Genomic DNA, 17007 nt, shown 5'->3' with positions numbered 1-17007 from the left:
AGCTCTTAAAAAGACACAAATATTGCAAGAATGCTTCATACACCGTCTCAGAGCAAGTGCCCGTGAAAAAGTAATGTCGTAGATGAGCAGCTTTTGTGTGACATTTTACAATCATGCTGACTTACACGTGGGTTACTGTGAACAATGTGCACTTACACTGTGTATTGGCAGTGTCACTGTGCGTCTCCTCATCTGTAGTGACTTTTATATGGCCTTGGCTGACGGCAGGGAGCCTGCTCAGTGGCAGACCACTAAGCCAAATTGATTAGATGAAGGCCCTCTCCTTCGAAGGTGTCCACACTTTCTCCCCCACAGGCAATCTCTCTAATGGCCTTCCAGCAACCCCGTCACTGTGGAGCTTCAAGGACCAAGGGAGCGAAGATTCAAGGGCCACAGAGGCAGGTCAGTGGAGGAATGGAAAACACGTTACCACATCGGTCCTCTTTATGGATAGAACGCCGTAAGGCAAGCTTCTATTGTCGAGTACTGAAAGTCTAAAAAGTGGTCTGGACGTCTGTTGGTTTGATCCCAGCGTGGGTCAATCACTAGAGTATCACTGCAATCACTGTGATCGTCTGTTCATGTTGTGAAGCCATTCCAACGTCAATGTCAGTGTAGTTTTGACCCATGTCAATAGCACTTTAGCTTCTCCCATTTACTGATTGTGTTTCCTGAGCAACTGCAATTGAGCCACTATAAATAAAAAAAGGCAGTGATCAAAATCCTCACAATCAAGGAACAATCACAAAAGAGTAGTAATCACTGAAGGTCAAGGGAGACACGCCAGTGGAAGAGGCCGTGACCTGAACAGTTTTTTATCAGCTGTTGAATATTGCATTCACACATGTAGGTGTGTGTCCGAGGTATTTCACTCTAACCCGTCAGCTTGTAGACACTGGGCACAGGTTTAAGCCCTAACAACTAACTCAAAACCAGAGGGCGGTTCGATTCCCCGCGTCCCTTAGTCCGCATGCTGAAGAGTCATTGGGCATGACACTTAACCCAAGTACAGGGAAACTGACAAAATGGAGTGCCAGTAATACAAAGTCAACTCCTGGTTTAAAAAAAAGGACCTGAGTAAAACTCTTTGAGAAAAAAAGAACTAAGCATTCAATTTCCAAGCTAAAACCGCGTTAGGATCCAGCGTAATTTAAAGTTTCAGACATTTTGTCTCACTTTGGAAAGATTAGAATTTTTGTGGTGAGCAGAGGCAGAGGCAGCTCTGGCATCCGCATAATTACAAGAAAATTACATTCATTATTGTAATTTACATCTCATCTCCGATCCAATTATTAGCAGTTTGACCTGCACGCCGCATGTTAGCATGGAAATCTAAAATGGGTTCCCCGAGGCAGAGGCAAGGGAGGGATGGGGGACAGAAGGAAAATGGGAGGGAGAGTTTGGGACTTTGGGAGTTGGAGGAGGAGGAAAAAAACAATCAATATGGCTCTAAAAGATGATGATTTTAAACAGCCATAATTCTCTGCCTCAGAGCACAGCTGCCAAGGGCGCTGCTGCTACACTTTGATGTCTGATATGTAATATTGCTGCCAGTAATTTGCTCATTTGCATCTCTGGATGGACCATTATCTCCCTGTCTGTGTAGTCCTGATGCCAGTCAGTCAGTCCGTCTGTCTGTCTGTCTGACCGGCTGTCTCTCCGTCTCTTAATAAAAACTTCTCAGGTATTATCAGGGAGTTAAAATTGGAACTTGTAAGTGGGTAAAAGTCGATGTCCATTATGCATAATCTCAAGGCAACAAACACATCCCGCAAAGAATGCAATCTCACGTGTATCTTCTTGGCAATACTGCACTTATGCAAAATCACTGGCCTTATCTGTCTGACCGTCAGGTTCGAACTCATTCCTACATTTCCTCTTCACTGCCACTAACTATTGCTATTGGGAGGGAAGGTGCCGTGTGGGATTGAAGCAGAGATTATTGTCTTGTTCAAGGAACCTCCTAACAATCTTCCAGCACAACCTAAAACCTCGTTTAGTGTTTTCAAGTCATCCTCCCATTACATGTGAACAGTCTAAGAAGCTGTTAATCAGTTATAGCAAATTTTTGTTGGAGAGGGGGAGAAATGACTCGCGACATATTGTCTCTTCCAGAAAGCAAGTCCACGTTTCAAATGAGGGTTTGTTTGAAGCCGGTTGACAGCAGGTCAGATAGTTTCAAACCAACCTGCGTTCCAGAGACATCAAACGTATCCTGGCTGAGAGAAGCCAGGATACACCTTCAGAGGTGAAACCAGGAGAGTAAATTCAACTATGCATTCATGTGCATGCTCCATGCACGTATGTGACTTCTGGCTTTGGATGTCTTGGATGTCCTTTAAAGTTTAAGACAGCCCTGCATCACATCACTGGTTCCACTTCATGGGACGTGAATATGCAGACATGAGCCACATCTGAGTCACTGACTTGTGTGTGCCATGTGTGAGTGTGTCCAACTTGCGCTGGCATGTGTGCTCTTGTTCATGGATGACTGAGCATCCAACTGTGTCTCAATTCCTCCCATTGTCTCGGCTTCTACCTGTCTAAGTCAGCATGCTGCAGTTCCCTGGACACGCTGCAACAGTCCTGACAGACAGGACAGACTCAACTCCTCAACGCACCTGAAGCATGTCAAGTAAAACTGACACCGGCCAGTTTGACGTCAAGTAGAATAAGTTTACTCTGTTGAATGTTGGTAGTGTTTCAGTCATGTTCATATTGTCCATATACAGACAAATCCAAAGCTCATAAACTAAAGCCGGACGACTCCCATGCGTACATTTAGTAGACATGTTTTGGTAACCTCTAATCCCGCTGTCTTATATCCAACATTCTGACATCTTGGGAAATTCAAAACAATAAATTAACTTTACAGAGGCTTGGGCAAATATTTACTGGGACTTAGCTTCTCTGGTCTCTTAATATTTATGGTCAGTACGTTATACTTGACTTTTCAAGTATTTGGCAGATGAACTTTCATGTGTAAGAACATTACATCTTTGCAGTGTCAATTCCTGCAAATGGCATACATTGCCTTATCATTTTTAAAAAGCACAGTCTGATGCTGTGTAAGTTTTTTCCCCCCACCAATTGAATTAATTCGTTTTAATTTCTATGCCATACCGTACCTCTAACAGCCCCCGACAAAACAGACGATCAGACACATAAAACACCCTGGGAGAAAGTGTAAAGTTTTAATATCTACTCACTGGATCGCATGGCGGATTGAGTGACCTCGATCTCACCGCTGGTCTGGTAGGGCTGGAAGGCAGACGCCGAACTCATCTCACTGGGGAAGGTTTCGGGACTCTGTGTACCTGTAGAGCTGGCGCTGGTGCCGTCACCTCCATTGTGAGGATCCTGTTCTTCATACACAGCCACGAGCTGGAGAGAGAAGACACATGAAGCGCATGTTTTGGGAGATAAAGAGAGAGAGAGAAATGCCTCGACAGTCAATATGAGTTTGTTTCTACTTTTACGCATGTGTATGTGTCAATCCATACAGTATATATGTGCATGCTTTGTAATTTCATATTCAGGTAATGTTGCCTGTATGTCAGCCCAAATTACTCATGTCAGGATTTTAGTCTGCCGTGATGTTGCGTGGGACGTGCCGGGTTGCCAGGTTTGGCTCCCAAAGCGAGAAGCTGCTCCATTACCACAAAGGTGACACGTTGCCACATTTCTCAGGCCAGATAGGGAGAACCCCCACCCACAGCATCCCATAATTATCAGATTAACACCGACTGCTCATCACTACAGCTTAACGAGCGAGGGAGAGAGAGGCAGGCGGCTGGATTAAGGCGCAGAAGAAACACTACACAGCGTTTCCTCTTTCATCGGAGTAAAGTAAATTAGATGAGCCAATGCTGATTTAGTACATACGAGTCAAGGCTTTTCCTTTGGCTCTTAGACTGAGACAGACACGTAGAGGGTGAGGGAGAGAGACAGAGGAGAGAGGAGCGGTGTTCGTTGCCAGCACAGCCTGTCACTAAACCTCTCACAAGAAGATTAACCTCATATTCCTTCCAAACAGAGCAATCGTACAGCAGCAGCCTGATACACACCATGCTCTACAGAACAATAGTATGTATATTACAGACTTGAGTCGAGTTCCTTTTCACGTCTTTGTGCTTACCTGCAAATCTATTTGATGGAAGGCCGCGGATGTGGAGAGAGCAACTAACAAAAGGGCGCATTGGTTGCCAATGGCAGCAAACAGCTTTTGTGCATCAAGCATCGCATTTTTCTCAGGGTAAAAATAGCACAACTGCGTTTTTTCCCCCCATGTATTTGCTGTTTTTCATCAGCCCAACACAGGGAAATCTGCATATAAACAAGTTTAGAAGCCCCTGTTCTTCTTTTTCGATTCAATTCATATGTAGGGGATGATCCCGAAGTGTGTATGTGTTTGTGTATCTGAATTTATGCCTTTATTCTGTGAGTGTCCCTCTGTGGTTTACTGTTGCCATAATTTACAGCCGCATCTCTCACGCTGGCTCTTCGCAATTAAAGCAGACTGTATTTCTGGGGGTTTTATCTAAGATGTTTCCTTGCATCCAAATACCATCTCTGAGACGCACCCCTGTCGCTGAGGGCTTCACCCATTTCCCTCTATGATCACGTTCAATTCCGGTTTTGAAAATGATATTCCTCAGGTTGTGAGGGGTTTATCAAAAATTTGCTCAGTGTACCAGGAAGGCAATCAGAAAGAAGAGATATCTGGTGCTACACAACGAGAAGGCCTTAATATAAGAAATCAGACAGATGGGGAGGTAATTTCCAGCACGATTTTTGGGGTTGTTGGTAAATAAGGCGGACAGCCCTCCGAGGGATTTGACCTGCCCAAGTGTACGTGAGAGCCAATGAATCATTAGCGACAATAGTAATCAGGCCTCCCATTCATATGTGGGTGGGAGTGTTTAGCAACCCGACAAGCCCTCTGCCTGCCAGCAGCCCATTTGGAGATGCGGTGAATACAGTTGTCGGTGTGGCGGCGGAGTGTGATTCTTTTTCAAATATGTTCCGAATGCCTCTAATTAGGTCCACTCTGCTGAGCCACGCATCCTTTTAACAGCTACTCCAGAGCACTCAGTGGGCATCTGACATCATGTGCAGCTACACTCATCCACACACCCGGCATTTCATAATCAAATGGGCCTGCATTTATCCTGCATTCAATATTTATGAGCTCTTGAAAGAGCTTGTTCGTCCCCTAAACCCAAAGAGCCGTGGAAAGTTTCCACCGCTCATAAAACTGATCGACTTTCTTGTAAGCTGGGGGCTGAGACATCGAACTACCTGGAAGTCGTCTGACTCGTACAATCAAACATGAAAGGGCATGATTGAACGATGAGTTGGTAGTAGAAAGAGTGTTTTTATATTTTCATGTTTTTACATGAAATTAAATCTTTACCCCAACAAAAATTTTCAACAACAATGTGTTTAAATTAAAATACCTTTGGGATGTATTTTCAAGTCACATCACAATGATATGAGTTCAGCTGTGGGTGTTGCCATATTTAATCATTTAATATCAAATATTTTGCACTGATGCATATCATATTAATGTCAATCTCCCGTGAATATTTATTACAAACCAAAATCTGAAAGTTTATTTCTTTCTCGATTCAATACGAGTATGTTCATCTGCCAGGTCCAGTTCTAACACTCACTGACTTATTATCTTTGAAAGTGGCAGAATTGCTTAAAGCCAATCGTTTGGACTATGGCCAAACCACACACACACAGAGACGGAAAAGAAGTTGAAAATACATCAACCTCCTTGTTAGATTTACACACTTATCATCGATGCATGTCTGCACATGCATCTTTGGAGATTTTGAGAAGAACGCCATGAAGACTCCTCAATTTGTCGCCTCTGCCTCGGGCCTGTGCTGTGGAGAAAACTGACGCAATTCTTACTGTTGACAGGACACAGCGAAAGCCCCCCCCCCCCCACCCCCCCCCCCCCCCCCCCCATCGGGGAATTGGTCACAGCCACTTACAACTGAGACAATTTCACGTTTCAATTTTTCTTTTTTCTTTCATTCTCACACTTTCCCCCTGTGGCTGCATGTACAGCGGGCGTCAACTTGTATTCAGAAGTTTTTCAAAGGCAAGAAAAAGTTTTTGTAGGGATGCGCAAACGGGAACGGCATGGCTAATTTTCAAGTAGCGTGACAGCTGACAGGGAGGATTCCGAGCGGATAGGAGGGAGGGCAATAAAAAAAAAAGTAGAATTTTAAAGAGCCCCTGAATAAAACGATGAAACAACCCTACAATAAAACACACAGATACACAGAACCAAAGGTAGGAGAAGGGAAACGAGAGAAGGAGAGCACATGACAGGATGTGAGTTAGGGAAACGTTCCACTTTCCAGTCGCCGGATAAACTCTGCAGCAATTTGAAAAACCTATTTAGCCGCTACCTGCTTCAGTTGAGAGAAGCGAGGAGAAGAGAAGAACTGAGTCTCATTTCATGGGCGCCTCTCTCTCTCGAGCAGGGAGCTACAACACTGCTGCTGCCTTAAGCCCCTGGAGCAAGGCTGACACTCATCCACTCACAGCCAGTTCCACTGACTGTCACAGCAGCTGCCAATCAACCGCTATCTACCTGGAAGCCGGAGGGCTGCTGGAGAGAGGCACGAGTGGAGGATGGAGAGACGTGATGATGAAGGGGCGAGACGAGGCAGAGGAGAAGAAGCAAAGGGAAAAGAGAGAGGGAGAGAGAGAGAGAGAGAGAGAGAGAGTGAGATGAGGCAGGGTTTATTTTGCAGCCAAGGTACAAGCGGTATTTGGGATTCAGCATTTCCATATCTGTGACGGAGGGAGCAGGGAGACAGGGCACCGAAAAAACAGAATCTCAGGGATGCCTTTCATGTCGGCCTCCTTTGATCTGCTTCTGGCTTTTGGCAGGAAGGGTGCGGCAGAAGAGGAGAGGGCGAGGAAGCAGCTGAGGAGGGGATGAGGAGATGTTTTGACAACCTCCCTCCATCCCCCCCACCCCTCCTCCTCCACCAAACACGCCCCTCCACTTTCAGAAACCTCCGATCTGACGGGCAGCCCGGGCATTGGGATTGGCACCGGTACAAAGCAGGCGTCCCAAGTGTCCGCCAAGCGTTCGCCGAGCAACATCCCCGACGACGCAAGACAACAGAGGTTATGAGCAGTCGCGGGGCCGGCGTTGGCAGTGCCACCAGAGACATGTAATACCTGCACTGCGACGCTCTGACACTAATCCATATCTGCCACGACAGCTCTTTCACAGCCGAGTGGATGGGACGGCTGACACGAGTCAACCCGCGGGAAACCTGTCCACCAAATCCACACCTTCAATTAAAGAGCAAATCCAAAGTCGTGCTAGGCCACGTCCTGCTGTGAATACTTATTGCTGCACAAAGCAACCCCTCTGAGACGAGATTAATATTTATTCATTTGTCTGCCGGACATTTTTTCTTTTTCCCTTTACATCTAAAAGCTTGTCGGGCTTGTACGCTGTGATTATAATTTGAAGAATAGAGAGATAAGAGACATTTGTCGAATAGAATTTACTCCATTCCCTCCTAGTTGTGTGACTCTGTTAATTGCCTTGTGTGTTTTTAGATTAACTTAGGATGGAAAGACCAGCGTGTTAATTAGAATGAATCAGTTATGTTGTGGTTTATGCAATGGCTGTTACTTTCACATATACTGTCTCTGGCAAAACACAAACACACACAAACAAAGCATCCTGGTTTTATTTCCCCGCTCTATCATTTATCATCGTTTTACTGCAAGGGCACCAGGGGCACAAAGTTATTATAGGTACAATAATGGTGGAAAGTGTGAAAGCCACTTACTCCACCCAAAAGAAAAAACGCGGACTCCAAACTTCTTGAGTAATAGCCATGAGCCACCATCCTTCATTCACACACTAGCCATCCATCCATCCATCCATCCATCCATTCACCACCGACAACGCTCTCCATCTATCAGCCATGGATCCTTAACGCATCCATCAGAGAGTGAGATTTTTTTTTTATCGTTTATTGGTGCGCAGACAGATCAACCTCACATGACACACTCTTCCCTGTAGAGACGGCAAATGGTCCTTTAATTCCGTACACGTTAGGAGAATGTGACCTTTACTTGTAACCTCTACCCCCCCTCCCCTTTCTGTAGAGTTATCACACATTTTCAATATTTCATAATTTCCTGCTGTCCATTATTTCTCACACGCCCTGAGTCGAGCAAACCAACAAAGTGCTTAGTCCTGTATTTTTTCCTGCTCATTAATATATTCAGAGAATAGATCTGAAGCATCCGCCCCGCCATCGCTAGCATTCAAAATAACCCTCAAATGGCAGCCCGCAACACTCCAGAAGCATATGCATATTTCAGGTGCTGTCACGCGGGGTTGATGCAACGGAAGAATGCCCCACGGGCCTGCTAAGGCAAGAGCTGAAATGATGACACGCCACAGAGCCAACGTAATGTGCAAAGACGCTGCAGCACATGGAATACACCCTTCCGTTTAGTGCAGGAGGGCGGGGTAGGGGTGAGGGTGAGGGTTGAGGGGTGAGGGATGTGTTTGGGTGGTGTGGGCTCATGCTGTGGCGAGCAGGAAGATGACAGGCTCAAAGCAATATAATCCCCAAACAAGCAAACGCAAGTCCTTAGATTGGTTTACGCTGCTGTTCTCGCAAAAAAAAAAAGAAAAAAACATCAAATCATCATTTATTTTACTTTTGAAAGCAGAACAGCTCGCGACGTAGATTCACTTGCTGGAAGAAGAAAAGAAAAAAACACAAATTAGGAGGGGTGTTAAAGAAAGACGGGGCGAGGAGGCATCAAGAAAATATACAGAGCAAGCAAAGTTTAACCAGATTAGAAACTCATCCCTTTGCAATCCACTCGGTCAGGTTCTCGTCCCTGCCTTTGAAGATTTCCTCCTGTGTTGGAGGAAATGAATTCACACATATTAGGGAACCCGGTGCGAGCGCTACCTATGCAGTGCTGACAGAAGGGGGAATCCGAACGACACCCCCGCCGCATTCTGCTGTGTATATTAATATCTTATAACCCATGGTCATATGTACAACTCAACACTATTCAGCCATGGGAAATAATCCGACTTGTGTTGAATGCACACAAAAGACCTTTGCAGTCGGCAACTTAAGACTGAGCGGAGGAGAGGAGGGAGCGATGGAGGGAAAAAATGATGACATATTCATGAATGCAATTAGAGTGGGTGTCCATAAGAAAGCAACAAACATGATGAGCATCTTATGGGCGTGAGGGGCTAAATAACCATCAATCCCCTGATGCTAATTAACACTGAGCAGACACGTGAAATAATGCTGAACTAATCTTGTTCCATCAACATGTCCACATCTTTACATGTAATAACATTAATTATGGTGTTCCATTGTGGGTGAACATATATTTATTATTTTCTTGCAATTCATTTGGGCCTAAACATTCATTAATGTAGTCTAAAATATTCTTCAGCTACATGCACTTTACTTGTTGTTGTGTTGAAGGACGTTGAACTTTGAGGGTTGAATGCACGGAGGGAGAGAGAGAGAACAGGCTGTACTTTGTGTATAAACTGTGCTTTGTGTAAACTAATAATTTCTTTATGGTATCATGTATTGATTTTAATGACACCCTATATGCATTTTTCTGTCTAAACAGAATTATTGGGGGCACCTTGAGGCTTTCCACCCCCCAACTGCTCTTAAAGGGCCCATGTTAGGTCATTCATACGTCCATAATTTGAATTAGGGGCTCTACAACAAAAAAACTTTATGTGTTGTAGTGTTCACGATATGCATTTCATAGCTGCAGTGTTTCTTTTCCCCCATATGTATAAATATTAGCTCTTGGCCAGCCTTCCAAAAAGCCCAGTCAGCATGGCCCACTCCTTTGTGATTGGTCAACCCGTTACCCAGAGGCTTCCTGGGATTTTTCTGAGCAAAGTTTTCTGTGAGGACTCCCTTCGCCAGGGACTTTAGCCTTTGTAACTTAGCAGAACTTTTAGATGCACATAGAAAGCTATACAACCCCAAAAGCATAATATGGGCACTTGAGGAATCTAATCAATGCAGCTACCTGCTCCCAGTCTTCTTCCAGCCTGCTCCCACCACACTGCACACCCAAAGTAATAATGCCGTTCCTCCCTAGTCTCGATTCACATGCAAAACAGCAGCCGCACTGTCTGTCTAGGGGGTCGAGCTCAAAAATACACACACACAAATATCTATACATGAGTGCACCAACCCATCCATACGCACCAACTGCAAATGAACACAAAAGCAAAAAAAAAGTCACAGTTTGTGTATTAGTATTCCTCTCCCAAGGTGATGGCATTAGAAGAAGAAAAAAAACTATTCTAACAGTGCTTTTCAGAGGGAAGTGCCCTTCAATCTTTCATTGGTTATGCAAAAAGCCAGGAGAGAGTAATTAAAAACTCCACATTCAGGGACCTTGGCACAGAGAGGGAGAGCGGGCCAGTAGAAAAAAAAGGAAGAAACTTCAAACAGTTAAGGCCTCCCTGTGGAAAGAGACGGGGGGAATGAGGAGCAGAGAGCTGAGTCCCTGACAAGGCCGTGCATCCTCTGTAGTCAAGGTGGATGGAAGTCAGCGGTTTCATACCTGAAACAAGGCCAGACCCGTTCATTAACCTGACTTTAAGCTTTAAGATCATCTCGTACAGCCGACTTGAACTGCGTAAGTATTATCTGTCTCGGAGCGTTTTCGATAAGACAGAGAGAAAAAAAAATCCTTTCTCTTTGATTCTAGGAGGTTAACACCAAAAGCATGTGTGCACGGGAAGTATCTTGACGAATAGGTTTCTTGAAACCCAAATTGACCTATAAAATCCAAGGCATGTTGCTGACAGTTTGCTCAAAAGTGTGTGTTTTTTAATCACTTAACTTTGTGTGTTGGGTTTTTGGCTCAGAGAGCTGAATATTATGTGCGGGGTGATCTCTTCTAAGGAAGCTAGCAGGATAGACGAGGATAAAGGAGAGAGTTAATAGTGTTGGCCAAACAATCCTCATCAAAATCTTCTTTTTTTCAGATTCAGGCTGCAATACATATACAGATAATATCAATGTGACGCAAGGGATTCAGGTTGACTTATAGGGGGGTCTCCTGCTGGGTGGCTTTTGCCCCGTCACCTGGGACGTCCCCGGGTGAGCTGCCTGACAGCCCGGGGCCATGGCCCAACAACAGAGGCTGTGTGTAGGCGTGGACTACTTTATATTCAAAAAGACTTTACTTTGAAATGTAAAATAAACTTCAAAACAAATACCTCAGTCAGTTTGACTACTGAGAGCAGATCATTGGTAATTCATTCTATATTTCATTTACTTGTGTTGCTTGGAACATTATATTCTTGTATAAAAAAGAGGCTATATATGTCTTGGGTTTCGTACATTTTGGCATTCCACATCAACAAATCAAAACTAGCACTGAAATTAATAATCATAGTAATTAATACCAATATCTAATACCATACCTCTGGAATACTCCTTTAACTTCCAAAAAAAAGTACAACAAACTGGCTTTGAACCCGTTTTACACCAAATTAGTGTGTCTTGACACGTATATGCAATATCTTTTTGGGGGGTAAACCTGCTAAAGAATGCGATGTGCTCCTTGCCCATTGCCGACAGACGAGTTTGATTTCCTGTGTTTGATCTTTCTAGTGTGTGATGTTCCACGACACGAATGCACCGCAAAACAGGCTAGATACACAGCAGAAAGCGGCATGAAGGCCAGTGAACATGTCACAGCAGTTATTTTTATATCCTATACTTCAGTCTCTCTTCAGACCGAACGCAGACTGGAAGACATTCGAGCACCGCGAGGACAGAGATGGACGGAAAATCGTGGCTGAGACGGGAGAGGGGTCATCGCATTGCAATCAGCGTGTCGGGTGTTAGATGAGTGTCTGTCCAGCGTGAAAGGGTCTTTGTTTTTATTTGTTAGGTCGCTGCTCTCCAAGCAGGAGAGTTTACTGCGTACTGTTTTTCTCTACCAGTCAGTAAAATACAAGAAGGCCGAAAGGAAGGGGTACTGAAGCAATGCGCAAACGCACACACACACACGCACGCACACACACACACACAGTTTGGTTACTATATCCCTATTTGTCTCATAGCTGAGCAGCTGTCATTGTTGTGCCACTAATCCAGTAAGCTTGTCAATTATCCTGTTTGGTGCCCAGCAAAACTGCTAATCATCTGGTAAGTCTAACAGTCAACCAGCCAGTCAGCTACTGAGCCAGTGAGTGAGTGAATTCCGAGCTATTTAGCCATCCAGTCTGTCAGCAAGAGAACCGGTCTTTTGGTGTATTATGTTAGTATGTCAGCGATTACTATAACGGTGGGTCGTGAGCCGATGACGTGTCCAGGCCGGCCAGTGGCCCCCGACGGGCGGTGGCGCTAAACGCCACTGAATCGAGCCGAGACAGAGCCAACATCTACGACACACGCACACACACACACACACACACACACAAGAACACAAACTAGCCGGTGGGGACAGCACTGTCATTATCTGCCATCTGCAGGCCTGAGTGGCCTTAGCCTGGAGGGAGAGGAAACGGAGGGGAGAGGAGGTGAAACAGGCAGAGAGCGGGCTAGTCCTCATGTGTGTATCTGCAGGGGGTTACACACACACACACACACACACACACACACACACACACACACACACACACTCTCACTAACACGCCGAAACGCACGGCAAGACAACAAAGAAATGGCATCGTGCCAACAAGGGAACAGCCTGGCTTGCTCTGTGAGAGAGAGGTGCACATCCACTGTGCTACATTACACGAGAGCAACTGCAGCAGTGTGCTCAACAAGAACGACCTGACAGACAAAACCCATCACAAGTGTGTGTGTGTGTGTGTGTGTGTCTGTGTTTGAGTGTGTGTGTGTGTGTGTGTGTGTATGTGTGTTTGTGTGTGAAATTGCATCTCACACAGAGACAAGACAAATCGGTAGTGACTACGTTAAGCCCACTTTTCTCTTTAAGTGCTGCTATGAAGTATTTACAAAACAGTTCAAATTCAAATCATCCCTCAATACGTTTTCACTTTGGATCATTCGTTAAACGTGTTGTTTGGTTCATGGTAAGCTGACGCGAGGGATCCGTGAGGGCAGACATTTATGTATGTGGGATGGCTCTGTCTGTAGACAGCAAGAAGAAGCACTGGAGATTCCGCCTGAATAACAAGGACATGGTCCACTGAGATACTGAGTGTGTTTTTCTGCAGCTTCTTCCTTCCCATGCTGTTTCTGTGGCGACAGCCAAGCGCATCACTTCACCGAGCTCAGCACCTCTATGGCACAGTGGAGTTCTGTCTGTGGAGAAGAAGTGTGTGTGTGTGTGTGTGTGTGTGTGTATGTGTGTGCGTGTGTGTGTGTGTGTGTGTGTGCGTGTGGTTGTGTTGCAGTCAGCTTCACATGGAGGCAAGCTTACATCCTGGAGTTTAAAAGACACTTCTTGGAGACTTTTATTCACCTTTGCAGAAGTGACACGCTGACTCGAAGCTACTGTAACAAAGTAAAAACATGCAGAAAAAAACACCTTAGCATATCAGTGGAGCTGCCATGGGGGCAGGGAGCGAGGACGGGTTCCTGCTTCTGGTCTTTTTAGTTATACCGGTGTGTCAGTGGTGACTTCCTCACGGTCTAGCTTTCTTTCAAAAGACAGAGACAAACAGATCTGCACCGTGTTTGCCAAAAATAAACTAATACCAACAGCTTCTGGTTGATATATACACACAAACATAACGCTGACAGCTGAGAATAAAATCAACCCAAATCTGTGCACTGTGTACGCCACAGCCGCTGACTGCACAGCCCACAAGTGACAAAACTACTCACGCCTCAGGCATAACCTTGAATCAAACATTGAGAGAGTGAATGAGCTTCATTTTGCTGGCCTTTCATCGCAAAGGTGAAACATTCGAGAAAGTCTTCTCCGTCCTGTGGAGCAGAGGTCTGTACCTCTTAATTCACCCTCTCTGTCCTTTCCAAATGGAAATGTGAGTCTTAGCAAGGCAGCTTGTGCCCTCTAGTGCATGCCACTCTCCAAGTGCATTGCAAGTAACCTGTACTCTGCTTACATCCTACCGTTTCTACAATCTGGCAATACACAGGAAATGTGCCTATGAAAAGCTGCGGTATCAGCAAGGAACCTTAAATTAAAATCGGGCTTTACAAAAATAGATGCACATGACATTAAAATTCCACCCATAATGTGTTTTGCAGTATGTCTTGCAAGAGATGTGACACGAATTCCGTCTCGGCAGAACTGTATTCTGAGTCGAGCTGCATGTTTTACTTCACCAGATGAGCCCGCACAGTAGATCCATGACTGCAAAGCCACTAACACGCGACAGCGCGACGGCGCGCTCCACTGTTAAAACAATCAGTAACCCAAACACATGTATCTGTGTAAGAGAAGGGACACGAGGACAGAACGCGCCCCACCCTGTGTATAATGGGAGGTTACGCGATGGGGTGGGCCGCATGTCTGGGGAGCGCCGCTGAACTCCCGCAATCTCAATTATTCAGCATTAGTCCCTGCTATTGATTTCCTGTTGGATCGACTTACCGAGTCCCGAGCATTGGGACAGTGACACGCTATAGCCTTCCCTGGGAGGGATCTTTACGAACGGATGGATGGATGTGAGTCTGTTAAGAGCGAGAGAGAGAGAGAGAGAGAGAGAACAGAGACACAGATCCGCGGGTGGGGAGGAGGAGGGTGTAATTAAAGATACCCCTTGTTAAGGCTGTGATAGATGAAGATGTCACAGCCTAGTGGGCTAGTTAGTAAGCGGGAGGCGAGGGGACTAGTTAGTCTGACTCTGCAACCTCGGGGAGGGGAGGTGACATTGCACGGAGGCCAGAGGGTTCCCATGACTGGAGTTCCTGCTGAGGGAGGAACAATATTTATGTTTGAAAGGAAAACTCTGTGGCTGTGAGATACGCAGGGAGAGACTAATTGTCCGAGGGTATGGGGTATTTTTACTAGTGCTGGGGCTCTAGGGGGAGTCGGGCCACTTTCTCAGGCATCCATCATCAAGCAGACCTCTGTGAAAACAAATAGCAGAACTATTCCAGGCAACGTCACCCCTCAGTATATCTCACACTTCCCGGGTCAATCGGATGTGAAAACAAGTGACACGCTGACAAAACAAGAAAACATTACTTTGATAGTAGAGGAATGTCTTGCTTTTCTCCTTCGCTATCCGGCTCTAAATCTGATGAGCGTCTTGCTCCGTCCGTACCTGGCAGCGCGGTCCGACTTGGGACGGGTTCCAAAAAAAATAACAGATGGCAAGAGTTGCCTTTCTGCAGCTTCTCCTTGGCCCGACCTTGAGAAGCCGTGCTGGGCTGAGCAGAGCGCTGATCTGGCCTGAGCCTGGTTTGGAGGTTGAAGACTGGAGGGGGGCAAATCAGAGGCCCGTGTGTTCCGACGGAGTGCGCGCGAAGTCGAGGGGAGGCCGAAGCAGATGAGAGGTTTTGAAGTGTTGGTGGAGAGGTGAGAGAATTTCAAAATGTCAATGTTCTTAATCCGGGTTTAAAAAGCCTGCCGACATCTAATTTGAGAATACATTTGTTTTGAGTGGCTGGGATTTATAAGGGTGGGTGGGTGGGTGTTGGCGGGGCAAGGGGTGAACAGTGCAAGGTCGGGGTCTGGTCGGAGACTAGTTAGCTGTCGGCGATTCGACTCCATCTCTTAATCAGCACTTGGCTGACAGTGTTGATGACAACCCCAGGCCATAGGGCAGACCACAGCGACTGTTTACTGCCGTCTCCTCTTTGCTCCGCAACGCGCACCAGACACACAGATGTCTCCGCACTTATACCTCAATGTTTCTACAGTATGTAGCAATGCACTGATGTTCGCGCGCCTTTTGATGTATCAGTGCTCGGAGGCCTGTTTTGACCTGGGTTCATACCTGTCAACATCTGCTTTGCAGTTACTGTGTTCTTATATTTTGCCAACACAGACCCGTCATAATTTATTGGCGACATTTGAGTGTTTTACTCAGTCAACAGCACAGATCAAAAGGCGCCATATTTACAAGAAGTTACCCAGCTCATCCAAATATTGTCAGGAATGTCATTGCGGGTAATATCTGTCAAGACTTAGCCCCGAGTTTGAGTCATCAAACAGTTATGAGACTAGCAGCCTGGAGGCAAAATTCCCTCTGATACACAACACAAAAACTTTGGCACAACTTGCTGCATATGGAAAAAGTGGAAAAAAAACATCCAACTGTTCGTGCTCGCCCGGTTCTCAAAGGGCAATACCAGAGAGATTTTCAGCTGTGCGATAAAGGGGGAGATAAAGAGAGCTAGATGGAGAGGTAAAATAAAGATCTGCACTTCACAAGACGGCAGAGAGCTCGTGTCTGCTCGCGCATAGTGTCATGAATGTAAATCAGCAGGTGGATCATGCTGTCAGCCACCTTCAGGGGTGGAGAGGAGAGGCTCTGCACTTCTTTCCAAAATTCATATTCTCTACTCTTGTCTGTCCAAACTTCCACTTCCTCTCTTTCTCCTCATGCTTTTTTTTTGTTGTTGCTCTTGTTCCTGTTCATTCTCTGTCTATAAGAATGTTCATCTCAGTCCGTCTCTGTCTTTTTCTCATTCAGAAAACGAACCCTCACCCTAACCGATCTCAATTAGGGTTCGACTTTTCTTTTCAGCTTCCGTTCATGCCGAAGTTCATCGTCTGACTATGGAGTGACAAACGAGCTTCCGCACTGAGCCCTTATAGTTCATTTGCAGTGTCATTAGAGTGACACGACCGAGGCAGTCGGCTGGTGGCACAGAGCAGAGGACCAGAGCTACGGTTGTGAGGGAGAAATAGTGTCTGTTTGTGTCTTATTGCCTTATATTATAACAAGAGCATCTAATATTGTGGACCGGGGGTGAACAGTACCTGAGTTTTGGATGAGGATTCGGGTTTGGGGGTGTACTTGAATGAAGA

General features: G+C 45.7%; 1 protein-coding gene across 6 annotated transcripts in view; it reads right to left on the bottom strand.

Moving 5' to 3' along the window:
• The window catches only part of LOC118291287 (partitioning defective 3 homolog), a 289475-nt gene that overhangs the window by 194684 nt on the left and 77784 nt on the right, over window positions 1-17007 (bottom strand). For all 6 annotated transcript variants that reach the window (XM_035619432.2, XM_035619430.2, XM_035619429.2 and 3 more), the window contains exon 3: window positions 3210-3384. In XM_035619432.2, the coding sequence (XP_035475325.2) occupies window positions 3210-3384 (175 nt within the window). The remainder of the gene's footprint in view (window positions 1-3209; window positions 3385-17007) is intronic.

This window comes from Scophthalmus maximus, chromosome 21 (genome assembly GCF_022379125.1).
Source record: "Scophthalmus maximus strain ysfricsl-2021 chromosome 21, ASM2237912v1, whole genome shotgun sequence".
NCBI classification, from domain to species: domain Eukaryota; kingdom Metazoa; phylum Chordata; class Actinopteri; order Pleuronectiformes; family Scophthalmidae; genus Scophthalmus; species Scophthalmus maximus.
Note: the sequence above shows the minus strand (reverse complement) of the source record. Positions and strands in the feature narration are given on the sequence as shown.